General features: G+C 34.4%; 3 protein-coding genes across 4 annotated transcripts; 1 reads left to right on the top strand and 2 right to left on the bottom strand.

Annotated features, from left to right (window-relative positions):
• Positions 1-99: 99 nt before the first annotated feature.
• LOC119832794 (elongation factor 1-gamma) lies at positions 100-5461 on the bottom strand. Its single transcript, XM_038356556.1, has 10 exons — positions 5366-5461; positions 5101-5250; positions 4944-5010; positions 4111-4253; positions 3778-3918; positions 3005-3172; positions 2619-2758; positions 1751-1920; positions 917-1059; positions 100-612 (listed from the first exon to the last, which is right to left on the bottom strand). Exons 1-10 carry the CDS (start codon positions 5384-5386, stop codon positions 475-477), a joined length of 1281 nt encoding a protein of 426 aa, XP_038212484.1. The 5' UTR covers positions 5387-5461; the 3' UTR covers positions 100-474.
• Positions 5462-5852: 391 nt separating this feature from the next.
• Positions 5853-14976, top strand: LOC119832782 (calcineurin subunit B type 2). 2 transcript variants are annotated; one of them, XM_038356537.1, is made up of 6 exons: positions 5853-6013; positions 6212-6251; positions 6437-6472; positions 9869-10032; positions 10741-10875; positions 11212-14976. In XM_038356537.1, the coding sequence occupies exons 1-6, from the start codon at positions 6011-6013 to the stop codon at positions 11380-11382; spliced, it is 549 nt and encodes a 182-aa protein (XP_038212465.1). In that variant the 5' UTR covers positions 5853-6010; the 3' UTR covers positions 11383-14976. The 2 variants fall into 2 exon arrangements, with proteins under 2 accessions (XP_038212465.1, XP_038212467.1); XM_038356539.1 differs by lacking the exon at positions 6437-6472 and having other exon boundaries at positions 5854-6013.
• Positions 14977-15493: 517 nt separating this feature from the next.
• Positions 15494-16349, bottom strand: LOC119832868 (39S ribosomal protein L14, mitochondrial). Its single transcript, XM_038356668.1, has 2 exons — positions 16097-16349; positions 15494-15816 (listed from the first exon to the last, which is right to left on the bottom strand). Exons 1-2 carry the CDS (start codon positions 16275-16277, stop codon positions 15548-15550), a joined length of 450 nt encoding a protein of 149 aa, XP_038212596.1. The 5' UTR covers positions 16278-16349; the 3' UTR covers positions 15494-15547.
• Positions 16350-16765: the final 416 nt, after the last annotated feature.

Below are 16765 nucleotides of genomic sequence, written 5' to 3'. Positions count from 1 at the left end.
ATATTTTACTTTTTGAATAAACACAGATAAATAAAAAGGTTTTTTTGTTAACTTGAAACATTAACTGCAAATGTAACAGATAAAATAAAACAAAGCAAATAAATAGAAAACAATTTTATTCCTTAGCTTTCACATACAATTGAGAATTGTGTTTTACATATATAAATGCAGAATATCATTTAAAATAACTTTACAAAACTGTCGACTTATGTTAAGATGACTACTCGAATAAATTATAAAACCCACCAATACAATAGCAGATACTGTCGGAAGGCAATCAGGAGCCGAGACACTTGTACTATATTTAATTCAATTCAGTGATCAAATCACTTCATACAAACAAAATGAGTAGAATTTTCGCTGTTAATGGATCATACACGCGTGGCTCACTATAAAACCGTATAAAAGTATACAAAAGCGTCGTGTGCAGTCATCTCTGGGGGTGTGTGGGGGTGTTGGGGGCGCTGGGGGTGTTCACTTGAAGATCTTCCCCTGGTTGAACTTGCGGCCTTTGGCGTCGGTGCCGGTCCACGAGAAGTAGTTCTGCACCAGCTTCTTGGTCTCCTCGCTGGCCGGGTCCAGCTTCTTCCAGTCGTACGACTCGTAGTCGATCTGTCAAGCGAAATGGAAATTATCGAAGGTTACACAACGCCGGATATGATAAGTGTTTATAGTTATCTCCTTACTTTAAATAAAACTCAGCTGTTTACATAAACATCATATTTCAAAAGGGATAAACAGACAAGTGAGAGGAAGATGGCGGGATGTGGAGGGAGATACATAGGGAGGGACAGAGAGAAAGGGGGAGTGAGAGAATGAGTGAGTGAGTGAGAGTGAGAGAGAGAGAGAGAGAGAGAGAGAGAGATATATAGATAGATAGATATATAGATAGATAGAGAGATAGATAGATACACACCTGCCAGTCGGGCGAGAGCGGGAAGGCGAGCTCGTGGCCGCGCCACACCCACACGCCCGAGATGGTGGAGTCGTCGTCGGAGCCGAACAGGCACACGGACGCGAAGGCCTGCTTGCGCATCTTGTCCAGCCGCTGGAACATGCCTGCCGCGCGCACCGCACAACTTATACTGACACTCAGTTTCATACAGATCGAAGTGTAGCTCTCACAGAGTTAGCTTCAAACGCGGAACATCAGTAACTAATAAAGCTGAAGAGTTTCGTTTGTTTGAACGCACTAATCTCAGAAACTACTGGTCCGATTTGAAAAATTATTTCCGTGTTAGATAGCCCATTTATTGAGAAAGGCTATAGTAACTAATATGTATCATCAAACCCGTTATACATCACACATTCTCTCTTCATTCATCACTAAGTTGTTACTTGAGTTACCTATACAAAATTAGTGAACTACTAAACAGAAAAAAAATAGGTGGGCTAAATTCTTATAAGCTTTAACATCATTGATGTGACCGTCTCCTTGGTACAGTGGTAAGCGAGTGAGCGTAGAACCGAGGGGTGCTGGATTCAATTCACGGTGGGGACGCACAAAAGTGTACGTACTTGGCGCATTCACTCAAGTCGCATGACTTCATAAGATTTCATACATTTTTTAGTTGTTCTTAATTCAATCAAAACATCTTCCAGAGTTTTCCAATCGAGTATCATTATTATCATTTAACATAAAGTGTTAAAAAACATAAAATAAAAATAAACATATTTTTTTTCAAATACCTAATATTTTCAAAAACCCCTTGAGTGACAAAAGTAAATAGATTAATCATGATATACGCACCAGTGATGAGGTTACAGCTCATGAACACCTTGGACAGCTCCTCGGGGTACTTGTACTCCGAGTACCAGATGGAGTAGTTCTCGGGGTCAAACTTCTCCCAGAAATACGGGACCGACACCGACTCATCCTCATTTGAGTAGCACCGCTTGAAGTCGTCCATGTTAAATGTTCTGAAAATGTGCAGACAACATTTTGTTAATTCTTTATTGAATTACTAAAAGGAGCTAATAAAAATTAAAAATCCATCATATACATGTATATACTCACTTTTATATTTCAACTATAACAAAATAAATAACTAACTGGCCCTGCTAGTCATGAAACTACTCATCTAATAATCCTTACTTATGATGTTGATAGTCATTTACATAATATTTGTGACTTCATACTTTTTTTTAAATATATTTATGTATGACTAGCTGTACCCGCAACTTCGTTCACGTTTGTCAATAAATACTTAGATTGTCTTTCACCCCTCCCTCCTCAGACATCATATCAGGTCTTTCTGGGATGAAAAGTAAATAAGATCCTTCCTAGGAGTAGGTGCTATTCCCATACCAATTTTCATCAAAATCAGTTGAGTAGTTTTGCGTGATTCTCATTTGAGATACAGACAGGCAGACAGACAAAAATATTTCAATTGCATTTTATACTTCAGTATCGACAATATAACGAACCATAAAAAATCTAAATTTCTTCAATGTACAGAATTTGGACAGGTTGATATAAATTTATATTAGTATAGAACTCTGTTCTATACTATAAAATAGTATAGAACAGAATATATATGTTAGAAATAAATTTCTAACAAAAGTCATTGTATATTGTGCAAATCTTTCAATTATGTGATGCATTGACAATGACTTACCCCTTGGGCATGGAGTCGAAGGGGTCCTTTGACTCTTTGGGTTTCTCCTCTAGATCATCAGCAGGTTCAGGCTCTTTCACTTCCTTCTCCTTCTTGGGCTGTTCTTTCTTTTCCTTCTTTTCCTTTTTGCCTCCCTCTGGCTAAAATATTTATAACTTATAATTAGATAAAACAGTTAGTTAGTTGTACCAAATATATACAAAAAATCTCAAGTGATTATTTAGTTTAAAAGTACCTATTTTTAATACCATTACCTTGGATATACATTGACATCCCAGTTACCAAACAAATTCTAAGTCATTGACTTATTTCACTAACTTAAGCAACTTCACCACCACACGCTGCACCAGAGGCTGGCTGGTCGGCAGTGCAGATGGGGGTCTCACCTTCTTGTCCTTGGTGAGCTCCTGGTACTTCTTGGGGTCGTACACCGGCGCGGCGGCGCAGAGCGCGAGCGCGCCCACCACGCGCTGCACCTGCGGCTGGTTGGCGAGCGTCACGAACCAGCGCTGCACGTTCACGAGGGGGGCGCGTAGGCTCGGCTCCAACACATGCTGGAATAGTTTTTGGTGAAGTTTTAGTTTGTGACTAGTGATGTTATGGAAATATTATTATACTAGATTTTAATTCAGAGTACAATAAAAAATGTTATTATGCATATAAACCTTCCTCTTGAATCACTATAAAAAAAAAACTCCATCAAAATCCATTGTGTAGTTTTGAAAATCTAAGCATACATACATACACACATTTTTTTTTTTTATAACTTACATAAACAGACATTGGAAAATTGCAATTTCTTTTTTTTTCACAGGACAAAAGAAAAGTTAGGTTCTTAAATCTATAACAAACATCATCCTGAAGCAATTGCTAGTGCATAAGATATTACTGTATATGATTGCTATAGCTGCAATAAAAAAAAATTATACACATAGTAGAAAAAATATATTGTGCATACTATGTCCTTTAAGATCAAATATTTTATTTTTTACAACATAATTTCAGGTTGGCCTATTGGCCTATAGAAAAGACTGCCTAGTAAAACAAGGAGTGATATTTTTCTCCATATGAAATTATTCAGCCAACAAATTAAAATCTGTTTTTATCTTTATGTCTCAAACACCAATTGATGTAAGTCCACATTAAACCATCATATTACCTGGAAGGAGTGAATAAGTGTGCAGAACACAATGATGTCGGCCAGGGTGACACGCTCAGTGACAAGGAAGGTGCGAGTGAGCAGGTGGCTGTCCAGGAGCTTAAGGGCAGCTAAGAGATCACGCTTTGCACGCTCCACATTCTATAAAACACATTCAAATGTAGATTTATTAAACTTGTTCACAATTTTAGTTAACATTACCATATTTTAAACACAAAGAACATCGGATTTAATCGTATTTAAGAGTAATGTTTGCAGCACACAAATTTTTTGTCTTTCTTTATAACACAAATTTTCATAAATTATGTAACTTTTTATTTAAAAAGTATTTACCACTTTATTGAACTGCATGATGCCAAGGTAAGGGAATACCCAGGCACAGGAGGCGGGGAGCACCTCACTGTCAGCCCATGATGCCCATTGGTATACTTGAGCTTGTGTTTTCAGGTCTGACCCACGGAGGGCTTCATTGGCCACTGTAAATACATTTAGAAAGATTAAGAACTATTCTGAAATTTAAAGTGTCATCATGTATTCAATAGATTTAAGTAACACAGATATTTATTGGTAAGTAGTATACAAGATTTTTTTTGGTAGAAAATTCATTAATATTTATTTATGGTTTTGTTGTTGATAATATTTTTACCATAATGCTCAAAGCAATTTTATTTACAATAATTGAACACAAAAGCTCATTTAAATATGGAAAGTATAGAAAAATGGAAGAGCATGGTATTTTATTAAGTTTTTAAGAATTAATTGTTACTAACAAAGTGACTCTGTTACTTGAAATTAAATAATATGAAATAAATTAGCATCATCACTAATTTGTTGACAGGTGATATGAAAACAAAATTGCTCATCACTTTTCATGCAATATATGCATTAAGATCTGTTCATGTATAAACCAAAAAATACAAGATTGGAATGTTACCAACAGCTGTGTCAGTTGATATATATTGGCTATGTAAGTACAATAATAAAATTTTACAGGCAAATGAAAATAAAGTATAAGCTATATGAAAAGACAGAAATTAATCAATCAACCATTAAAATCTCTATGGTGAATTCGTATTTATTGACATATATATAAATATATATTTCTAAATAGCGTTAATGTTTCAAAGGTTATGGTCACATCAGATGTAAATTAGATGTATGATTACCGTAGTAGGCGATGGCATTGCTCTCGGTGAGGAACACTTTCCCATCAGCGCTTTCATACGCAGGAACCTAAAATTATCAGCAAACATTACACGTCACCGTCAAAAACATCTGTGCACAGTTCACTATCACTTCACGTAGCACTAAATATACACTCACTTTACCGGCCGGAAACTTCTTCAGGAAACCATCTGACTTGTTCGTCTCTCCGAACACAAAGTTTGGAGCAACTTTAACGTCGGCTCCGGAATACTGTGCGGCGATCAACGCCTTGTAGGCACGGAAGTTTTCCGGATAAGTGTAAAGTACCTAAAACAAATAAACTCACATTGTAATAAAGCAATGAAAGAACACGTTTTCCTATTCATGGTTTTAAAGAAAAGATTTAGATTGTAAAGATATTTCAAGATAAAACAAAACCTACCCCGGCCGCCATGGTTGACATCTACGGAAAGAGAATTTTCGGAGGGGCGAGGGAGGGAAGAAAAATTTCAGTGTCAGACTTGACATTGACATTGGATGTGCCATTTTCAACATGCAGTGCTACTAGTTAAATGAAATATTAATTACTGTGAAACTCGATTTTATACTATCTTTTTATTTAATGCCCCGGAGCATTGTAAAGTAGGTACCTATAAGAAACTCCCTGGAAACTCCTCTGTACTATCGGTTCATTATTAAGACGATTATATATTTACGGTAATTTGAAAGCTGGCGCCTTTTATGTTGTTCCATTTAAATTTTAGCTAGTTCTGATCATTTAAAGGCGGTTTTGTTGTATTAGTACTGATTACTGTTGAGAATATGTAATATTGATCACGAAGAAAGTGATGACTCTTAAAAAAAAATATCGTATAATCTTTGGTAATCATATCCTCTACATCTGTCAAGTAATTGTCGAGTGATAATCTGTCAAATTTATTTAGATCGATCTTGGCTTTTATGGTGAACCTGTGAAAATTGAGTTCCTGTGTGATTTTGATTCCAACTATATAAAAAATACGCGATATCGCGTATTTGTTTTCAATTTAGTGTAATTTACTAGTAAGTCACCAGTAAAACCGTAAAAATGGTGAGTACTGTTGGAGTCAAGAGCCAGGCTCGTTTTTTTTTAACAATGATCCACTCATTTCAAGCAAATTCTCGATGATCCGAATACTTTTTTAATGCACAATATATTTAACTCCTTTTAACAAAAAAATCTTGACACAGTAATTTATTCTACACCAAAAATGAATAATCGAAATTGACACAAGTGCCTATTTTGCAGGGAAATGAAAATTCAATCCCTATGGAACTATGTTCAAACTGTAAGTATTTACAAATATAAGAAAATGGTATTGTTTAACTTTTTTCTAACACACATTTTGTTGATTTACTAAAGTGAGGGTAGCAATAATATGTTTAAATTAATATGCTTAATGCCAAGACCTAACAGCAAAACTAATGTATAGCTTGGGTGTGGATTGTGAGGTAATATGGGGTGTTGTTTCAGCTCGTGTTAACTGCATTGATTTTAAGGTGGAAAACTGTGAGTGTCGCTCACTGATGGTCATTACATTATCACCACAGAGCACATACTCGATGTTAGACTAGACTCATGGTACCATAGACAGGTCAATGGGTGGGCACTGAATAGCTTCATAGGCAGTACTTATTTGAGGCACTGAGCTTATGTTGCCTACATTGATAGAATGCCTTGTACAATGTTTAAGTAAGGCTAATGTTTAATTTGATTATTACAAAGTAAACAGCCCATCAAACAAGTTTGTGCTAATATGAATAATATATTTGGCTTACATTATTTTGCTGGCTCTAATATGTAAAAACATAATTGATTTTATATTTATTTAAGTGAACTATAGTTTTTAGGAATAGCACAATGTTCTTGTAGAAATTGTTATAACAATCCCTTCAGTCATTAGGTTAGATAGCAGAAAGTCATTAACATAGCATGAATATATCTAAGTAGATTAAATAACAGGCTAACTGTGGCTGGTTGGATGTCATTTTGGCACATAAATTCCTAATTATTCAATTGATTTTTATGATTAATGTTTTTTAGTGGCATCTTACTATAAAAAGATATATTTAAGAAAAATTGTACTCATTTTTAATAAAGAAATAGTGTAAAAAATGTTGAGGGAGATAAATTTACCCTGTCTGTAGTCTAAAAATATTTTAGAAAACGGAGTTAAAAAGAGAAAAAAAATAAGAAAAAGAGAACATGAGAGTTAGTTGATCATTTTATTAGATCTGAATATTTGAGGGGTGGTATGATATTCAATTCATACTGACACAGATGCCAGTGTGGCATGCCAGAGCCACTCGGTTAGGCTTGCAACATTTGGTCAGATCTCTTTAAGCACTGCCTAAATTTTTATTCTGTCAATGGGCTCACAATATAAGTAAGATGACAACAATAGAGGTTTTAGTTGTGTTGGTGTGTGCACACAGTGGTTTAGCTGAAATATCTTGACATTTCCGTTATGGATGGATTTTGATAACAAAAATTATTCCCTTATCAATTCAATATTACATCTGTTTTGTTAATGTGTTGCTTTTAGGATATACACTAACACTGTGTCAAATTTGTTTAGTTTGTAAATTCAAGAGTTGAGAAGTGAGTTTTAACAATTGAAAGCTACTCATATTCTCTGAACTGTTTGTTTGATCTTATCAATGCTGTAAAGTTTTGGTAATTCATGTATAATTTATACATTTAAAATTAAATTGCACTCTGATAATAAGTTAATTAGTACTGCTATGGTTAAATATATGAAATAACTGACCTAAAACCATTTAAGAACAAAATGAAGAAATAAAATTGAGAAACCCATGTGCTTCTTAGTCAATGCAACTTTCCAAATTGGGCACTTGGCAACTTTCAAATATAGATAAAAATATAGGTATGCAATTTAACAGAATCTGCATTTTTAAGCAATTTTATATATTCAGAATTTCATCAAATTTTTATTAGAGCCAGCAAAATATTTGTGTTTTAAAATGAAGTTAAATAAAATGATCTCAGGTAGCTAGCTACCTTACTTATATATTACTATAAAACACTTAAATAGTAAAAATGCTATATATTTTCGTGGGAATTACACTTGTCCAAATAGACCATGTACTTTCTAACAAATAAATACTATTCGAAAAATTAAATCTCCAAATTAATAAATGTAAATTGGCATTTGGCTAATTAATTGGTGAGTGTGGTTTATGAAGTATGGCGGGAAGTGGGAAGTGGGAACAGAATATAATCCCAATATGGCCGGTGTGCTTTGAATGATATCGCGGCATCATACACGGTCATTCCATCATCATATTAGTGTGACATATACATAGTTATATATAGATCGCTTTGTGCACGGGAGCATTAGAACTGCTTGTATGTTAATAATAGAATGGCGGGAACGGCCGATCAACACGCTTGCTAGATCAATGAATGTTTGTGTTCTAACAATCGAATAAAGAAAATTGATGTTTACAGCACATTAGAGTAAACGCATTGTGCGCAGCTACGTGTGATCAATATTTGTTGTGTGCGATAAGTTACCGAAGTTTGTACTATACGTGATGCAGAATAATGAAATACGCTTTCAAATAATAATAATATGAACAATTATTCTTACTGCATCGTGTTCACAATACGTTGATATCTGTCCGAGTCAAAAGGTTACTTAGTATGCGGACAATATAATGGACGTCGACAGCCTTTGAAACACTTGAATATATAAAGCCGAGTAACAATAAACTCGCCAACCCATATGATATGTTTATAGAACGTATTCATAAACCGAGAAAACTTTAAAGATATAATGCTGTGTGACGTAACGATTCTTAAACAGGTCATTCTGTTTATGCTGAAGATAATAAAAGGTTTTTTTATAACCAGTTCCGGATAAACAAAATGATTTGATGTTTTTAACTGACGTTCCCAAAGGCGAAGGAGATCCCATTTTTGAATATGGGGTGGACGATTCCTCGGGACGTTGGTGACCTTTTTGTAGGATATGTTTTTTGTCTAACTAACCGCAAGACCCGGCTTCGATCGGGTTGACCCGGTATAAAAAAAAGAAATAGTTTATGTCATTCCGTGAAGATACAGCTTTCTGGCGTGTGGCAAAAGAAAGAAAAGAAAGAATTTTTGAAATGGGTCCAGTAGTTTGTATACAAAACATTGCAAATATACATACAAGAATACAAATGTTTGATGTTTATAAAATTAGTTTATATTACGATTTTTTGGTAGAGAATATTTAATTGTGTAGATACCTATTGATGTTTAATGTTAATTGTATTGTTTTTTTAAATTAATTTATTACTCTGAAAACTGAACAGTAACGTCTGTGCTACGAATAGAAGTAAACATTATACATTAGTAAGAGTATAATTATGTAATGTATATATTATATATGCAATTGCTTATTCAAAATGTAGGTTTGCATTGCACGACAAATTGGGCAAATAATATGTAATCGCTAGATATCAGAAATTATTAAAGTGGCGTAAGGAAGCTCGTTGCTTAGCACAGAGCACTGCTTCTTTAAAAACGCAGATAATATAAAATACCAATTAAGAGAACGTTGGAGATTCTTGCTAGTGTTAATACATAAGTAGAAAATCTGTAATACACTGCATACTGATAAAAAAGTTAGAAAATTCGCATTTCGAAAGACTTTTCAATGGACAAAAATTTTGATTTCTATTAAATTCGCATTTGCTAGGCATTGGTGTAAGCGAAAGGGGAGGTAAATCCAATTAAATCAAAATGAATTTATTTTATCGGGAGGAGACATACAGTGGGTCACACGTGGTACTCTACAGCTCCGCTACAAAGTAATGCGGCTAAACAACCTCCCCTTTACCTTGCGCCAATGTACCAGCCGGTGTCCGACTAACATCCGACTCCCGTGTTGGGCAGTCGACGCGGACGAGATCCGGCGGCTGGGCAAGCGGTTCCGCAAGCTGGACCTGGACAACTCCGGCGCGCTGTCCATCGACGAGTTCATGTCGCTGCCGGAGCTGCAGCAGAACCCGCTGGTGCAGCGCGTCATCGATATATTCGACGCGGACGGTAATGGCGAGGTGAGATGCTGTTTCATCATCTGTTTTGTCATTGCAAAGCAGTGACTAAAATCTTCATAGGGATATTGTAAATTAAAATTGCTTTCTTCTAATAAACCATTTTTTCATCTATATGGTATCAACCACATATATATGATAGGTTTTGAAAACTATGTATTATGTCTATGGTAATCTTAAGGTGTATTTACACAATCGCGCGAATAACAAACGCCAATGTGTAAATGTACTTTTACAGTGAAGATGACTTAAGACGCCTCCACACTGTAGTATTCTACATAATAGCATAATAAGTATATAGAATTTGCGTTGCGTTGGTTGTTACAGTAGCAGCATATAAATACATAAATAAATTCAACTTCTATAATCCTTTTATAATTCAGTAGCAATTCGGCCTTCGTTTGTTGGGGTGATGATTCAAACGTGTTTGCCAGAAGTATATTTGTACAGAGATAATTATAAGCCTATAATATGTATACTGAATTAACTAGTCTGTGTACATATTGTTGCAAATACAATATTATGTAGGTTGTAGACTGTCTTTCCGAAAAAAAAACCAGAAGTTATCAGTAACGCAATATGGATAAATATCCAATATTCAAATGAATGTTTCCATGAAACCTGGACTTGGTTAGAACGAAAATCAGATCGTTTTGAAAGATTCTCCCCATAAACAAAGAAATACTCTCAAAACGGTGGCGGTGTTTCCAGGTGGACTTCAAGGAGTTCATCCAGGGGGTGTCCCAGTTCAGCGTGAAAGGCGACAAACTGTCCAAGTTGCGGTTCGCCTTCCGCATCTACGATATGGACAATGATGGCTTCATATCCAATGGGGAACTGTTTCAGGTATATCTTAACTATAAGTACCATAAACGTTTATACAATTATAATAGTAGTAATCAGTAATAAAAAATTGTATTGTAATTTAATAGAAATAAAATAAAGGGAATATACGCGTAAAGCGTTTATAGGAGGGGTCTTAGTTAGGATAGAAATTTATGGATATAATAAAAACATATAAGGGGTTTTTTAAAGAAAAAGAAAAAAGAAGGAAGAAAAGAAGGAAATTTATTTTCAATTCCTCACAAAAAGTCAATTGTTATAATTTAAATGAGAATTCAAATCCAGTATTAGCGTTGGGTAGTGCGTTAATTACTTCAAATACTGCTTTATCAATTGCAGGTATTAAAAATGATGGTCGGCAACAACCTGAAGGACACGCAGCTGCAGCAGATCGTCGACAAGACGATCCTGTTCGCGGACAAGGACGAGGACGGCAAGATCTCGTTCGAGGAGTTCTGCAACGTGGTGGGCAACACTGACATACACAAGAAGATGGTCGTCGACGTCTAGGCGCCCGCGCCGCCAACTGTTCTTGCAAAACGCCACGTCTACGAGCTACGCGTTCGCTTCTATCTGATAATCTGTCCGACGCACGCGAGTCGAATTTGAAATGCGATTGGATTTGAAAATGGAATCGAAAAAAAAAGAAAAAAATTACCGTGTGACAGGAAGGTTTCGCGCGCAATGCGCGCTTTGCTGTGATTTGCCGTTTGAAAACATGGCGTCGGTCGTTTTCGATTCAATTTTAGCGCGGTAACTTGTGTTCGTGGTTGAAGTGTTTGAAGTACGATACTTAATACTTAATAGATTTTAGGGCGGGTTTTGCAAGTCCAATTGGAATGTAGCAGATATTTACCGTGTTTACGGATACGAGCGAGAAAACGTAAGGTTTTGTTTAACCGCTGGTTCGGTGACATATGTAATGGTTCTCGTTAATGTCGGATTCTAACTTTAAGGTGTGTTTCCACCGAGGTTAAAAGTGCATTTTATTAACAAAAACAAATATTTGGTTGTCATAACATAATCATAACGTATCAAAAATAAGAAAGATACTAAGTATAGTTTGTCTTTGTGAAATATACTGTCATAATCATTACAGTAATATTTGTTTGTAAATACAATCAGAACTTACTGAAACCATGTACAAATGACTCGTGGAAAGCACCCTTACGAACGAATATGCCTTAACACTACAAATATCATGAGTGAATCGTTTGAATTTATTCCATAGTCCAGTATCTTGCGTTTTCTCGCGAGTAAAGCAAGTTCTTGTTCGTCCTCAAATCCTCTATCGCTCTAGCTAGACACTTTTCTAATTGCGCGTCTATACATGCCTTTACTCAGGGTTGCCATAACTAAAATCCTTATTTACACCAAATTATTATATATTTTGTTTTTTTTTTATACCAGCAACTTTTTAATTTTTAATCATACTATATTTACACCATTTTCTTATTAGTTAGTGCAATAAAATAGCGCCGCGTGTTATGGACGCGCATAATTTCTAACATAAACTAAATATAAGACATGCATTATTTACTTTACACTAGTTGCAAAACATTTATTGTAGTCAAATCATTTATACGTTTTTTTGTTGCGGTAATTTAATTGTATTGTTATTTAGTGTTTTATATTTATTTAGGTGTCGGATTGTACATTAGGTCGATAGTGTTCGCTGCGGGTGGAATGTCGGTAGTTGCGGCCTGGGAACTCCATCTAGTGCTTTGTTAAACATGTGTTATGAATGCTTTTGCAAGTTTTTGAATGGATAGATAAAAAAATTGTGGATGACACATGAATATTGTGTAGTTACCCACAAAAAAAAAAAATCCATTTTGTCGCACATAAAGCAAGTTTGAAGGAGGTGCTGGTTCATAAGTAAATTGCGCCTTCTTTAAGACAGTTTAAAAATAGTAATGAACTTGATTTAAAAAGCCATTTTAAATGATGTGATTTTAAGAATATTTTACATTTATTTTTTTAATATATAAATAACCATAAGTTTGAGGCTATTATGTGTGAATATTTATAGTTTTCGAAATAATCATATAAATCACTAGATTGGTTCACCGGGTTGCGTATATTATTCAGTGTCAGTACAAGTTAGCGTACAAAATACTTGAGGGGCCTTCTACGTACTTCCACTTACCCTTACATTTCGAAAGTGCTAAATGTTTCCAATGTCAGGGTCATTGCTACACTCAACTTGTATACATATTCTATACAAGTTGCCTAAAAAAAAGCTAAGATTGACTTACCACTAATAAGGTATTTTTTCTCGACTATGAAACGCGTTGGGCGATTGATAAAACTTATGTGACAATTGTTACCAATTAACTATTGTTTTTCTTTATTATGTTAAAATAATTGAATCACAATCCCTAAAATAATTGAATGCGTCTGATGACGTAGGATTGCAGAACAAACGAGATGCAACGACCCTGACGTTACAAAATTTAAAATCCATAAAAACTAAAGACATCAAAACAAAATAAGACACATTAGAATAAAGTAAAATCACCATCCACCTAACCCAGTGTTTCTGTCCAGGTCCTGAAGTCCCTTAAATGATCCTCACCAAGAGTTACCCTTACCCGTGCCACCTCTAACCCAGCCTAACGTTATCCCAGCTCTGGATTGAGTCTCATTTTATCCCTAGAGTCAGGTTGTGTGCACTTACATTTGTCTAATTCTGGGCTTTGCGATGCTGCGTCGTTGTTTCGGCGTTTCATTAAGGACACAAATCCAAATTAATATTTTTCCTGGTTATTGTAACCCTAATACATAAACTAGACAGACACTTTGCCCATACGTCAAGATATGGCAACATCGCATCGCTCATAATTATTTATAGTTAAGTTTTTGTATTTTATTTGGGATGATTGCAAAACAAAAACTGAATATACAAAGTTAATTAAGTACTTAATAATAACATTTTAGTTAAGGTTACCTATCAAAGGACACATGACAGAAATGGTTAATAGCATTCAAATGTATATTTGAAGTAATTTTATTCAATTTTATCGAGTTTTAATAAATTATACACATTTATGTCGGAATATCGTTAGCAATATCATCTTCGCCCTTACACGAATCGACTTTTCTCCAGTTGTAATTAGTTTTCTTTCGAATAACATAATTAAGGATATACATTAAATAGTTAAATGAATTCTAAGCCGTTGGTCCGTTATATTATGATGTGTTTAAAGCACGATTCGGTAATCGTTAGAATAAAATTTAGACGCACGAAATCTGTCTAGTCACGTTATAAATGCAATATTCTATTAAATGTCATCGACGTATGCGAGTTATTTAGTATTCGTCTCATTTTATATTATCTGTCCATTGCCATTTGTATAAATTTGTTGGTTATGTCGATATATCGCTTTCTCATTACCGTTAAAGTATAAGTGTGACTTATTATAAGGAAAGAGTACAATTAATTTGGTTAGGTTCCCACACGGTTACGTATAAGTCGAGTAAACTGTAGATAACCTGTATTTACGATTCACAATAAATAAATGTTCTAATCTATAACGCAATGTGCCTTTTTGAGTGCGGTAACACTAAGCAATACACAAGAATGGCATTTAATACGATCTGTGCATCGGTTACGGCGTATCACTTTCGTTTTACTTAAAGTTTCGTGTTTTTATGTATATTGTGTCGTAATTGTGATGTGTGGAATGTATAATCTTACTGCGTGTACATACCGTCGGTACGGCCTCGTCTCTACTTGATAACAGCTTTAATATCGGGCAGACGAAAAAAGCTAAATTGAATCCAAAACAATAGCTGTATTTCAAATCAAAAATAATAAAATTTAACATTCCTCTCTAAAAAGTAGTTCGAAGTTCGAACAATGTCAAATGATGTAGAATTTTTGATGGCAACACCAAAACGTGTCATGAAACATCTCATTCTTCTACTCCAATACAGCTTAAAAGTCGGTTTTACCGGTAGAGACGTCGCCATTCGCCAACATATAATAATAATGAATTAGTCACATGTAGCTGCGTCTCCTCATCTCCATCGTTAGATAGCGTGTCCTAAGTCTGTTCTCAACTGGAACTGATTATAAGTTTATTAAATTTTCAAATTTCACAATTTGTTTTATTTTTGTTCTGAAATAGTTTTGGTACCATGGCCCCACAATGTTGAATGTTGTCTTTTATCTTTCTTAATGTACAGAGGAATAATTGAATGTAAATTTAGTCATATGTGTGCCTGTCACATAAACCTAAAGCATCAAATGTAGAAACTTTGTCTGATTATATTTTATCTGTGGTTTTAACACAATTTGATATATTTCTTTCCCCCCTTTTTTCAAAAGTATTTTTTTTACAATTAATTTGATTGTATGCGCTTATAAGTCACATAGTATTATTTTTGATGACACTTAATTTTGTACCTCTTTATTGTAGTTAGCATTAGCTAATACATATCAGGCCACTTTTCGTGCCATCAGTAAATGTATATAGTCCAACTAGCAGCAGCTACAGGTATGTATAAATAGTATGTGTTGTGTCAGATAGTTCATTCAAAAAAGAACAGAACAATCAAAAAAATTTTTCTTCATTTCTAAAATGAGGAATGATCTAGTATAACAGAAACAAACAAGAACAATAAATCTAAATAATTTATTTACACTACCTATTACATACAGAAAATAAATCTAAACAAATTTAGTAGCTATTCCTAAAAGTTTTGTGTAGTCTGCTCCTTTAGCATGGGTGCGCTCTTTTAAAATAGTTCTCAAAATGGTTGGAATTGGCACATGTATCCTCGTACCCAGGGGAGTACCATTGTCATCAATCAAGACCACATTATTGCTGTCAAACTTTGGAACCTTGACTTTCTGTTTCTGTTTCAACCCAACTAGAATGCCCTTCTTCTTCTGTCCTTTGATAGCTACAAGAACTCTGTCTCCAATATAACCAACACCTGCAATAAATAAGAATAACTGGTGTGGCTTGTTGTGTTTGCACAGTAATAATGATTATTAAAAAATGAATATTACAATTTATCAAATACTACCACATATGAAAGCCTATATAAAGACATAATTATAGACTGTAATAAACATAGTTATTACGAATGATTTAGAGGCCATGATGAAGTATTTACTTCAGTTCCTCAGCCTGCTTTGCAATTTTGACATATTAAATAAAATAGAATACGTGTTGAATCCTAACATACATTAATTGAAACATGAATTACATACGTTGTTTGTTGTAAACGCAAATAATTTTAGGTGGTTTTCCCTCGGCCATAGCTCGCTTGCCGATTTCAGAATTGTCTACTACTCGGAGTCTGGATAATAATCGTACTTCATTTAAACACGAAGTCGTGTGGAAACCTCGAGTTAAATTTGTTTTCACATTGTTCAAAATATTTTTAAACATATTTATATTTTATGTTATTCCAACCAATAAGTAACAACAATTCTGATATTTGAGGTTATTTAAGATTTTGAAGTTTGACTTTGACATAATATAATTTGACATTTGCAAAATTATTTATAAATGAACTTTAAAATCTGGTAGAAAGTTGCAAAGCTTAAGTTTTCATACAGCACCTCAAAAAAGCGATTTTAAACCAAAAACCAAACGAAATATTGATTAAATAAAAAGGCTTTTAATGGACTAGTATTTTAAGTGTTTCCATGTTTAAGGCCCATGATATCAATATTATTTTAGAGATGGCGCTGCTTGCCAATAATATCACAATTTAAATTTAGCACTATCTAATAGGAATATCATTTTTGCAAAGATAACACATATAAATGTAATTCCTCGGACTTAGGAGATATTTTTAGTGTACAAAGGATAATTTTTATTGTTAATGGCATGGAAATGAATTATGGTGATGGTTTTAGCTCCGTTAGTTTTTT

This window comes from Zerene cesonia, chromosome 16 (assembly GCF_012273895.1).
Source record: "Zerene cesonia ecotype Mississippi chromosome 16, Zerene_cesonia_1.1, whole genome shotgun sequence".
In the NCBI taxonomy this organism is placed as follows: Eukaryota; Metazoa; Arthropoda; class Insecta; order Lepidoptera; family Pieridae; genus Zerene; species Zerene cesonia.
This window is presented reverse-complemented; position numbering and strand designations above follow the sequence as displayed.

Excerpts from the sequence above, each read along its gene's own strand:
- LOC119832794 (XM_038356556.1), bottom strand. The coding sequence starts at position 5,386 with ATGTCAACCATGGCGGCCGGG. Across the intron at positions 3,173-3,777 it reads CACTTATTCACTCCTTCCAG|CATGTGTTGGAGCCGAGCCT; the intron begins GTAATATGATGG and ends AAACTATTCCAG. Across the intron at positions 1,060-1,750 it reads GAGCTGTAACCTCATCACTG|GCATGTTCCAGCGGCTGGAC; the intron begins GTGCGTATATCA and ends TGCGCGCGGCAG.
- LOC119832782 (XM_038356537.1), top strand. Across the intron at positions 10,033-10,740 it reads ACGCGGACGGTAATGGCGAG|GTGGACTTCAAGGAGTTCAT; the intron begins GTGAGATGCTGT and ends CGGTGTTTCCAG. Across the intron at positions 10,876-11,211 it reads CCAATGGGGAACTGTTTCAG|GTATTAAAAATGATGGTCGG; the intron begins GTATATCTTAAC and ends TATCAATTGCAG.
- LOC119832868 (XM_038356668.1), bottom strand. The coding sequence starts at position 16,277 with ATGTTTAAAAATATTTTGAACAATGTGAAAACAAATTTAACTCGAGGT. Across the intron at positions 15,817-16,096 it reads TTGCGTTTACAACAAACAAC|GTGTTGGTTATATTGGAGAC; the intron begins GTATGTAATTCA and ends TATTTATTGCAG.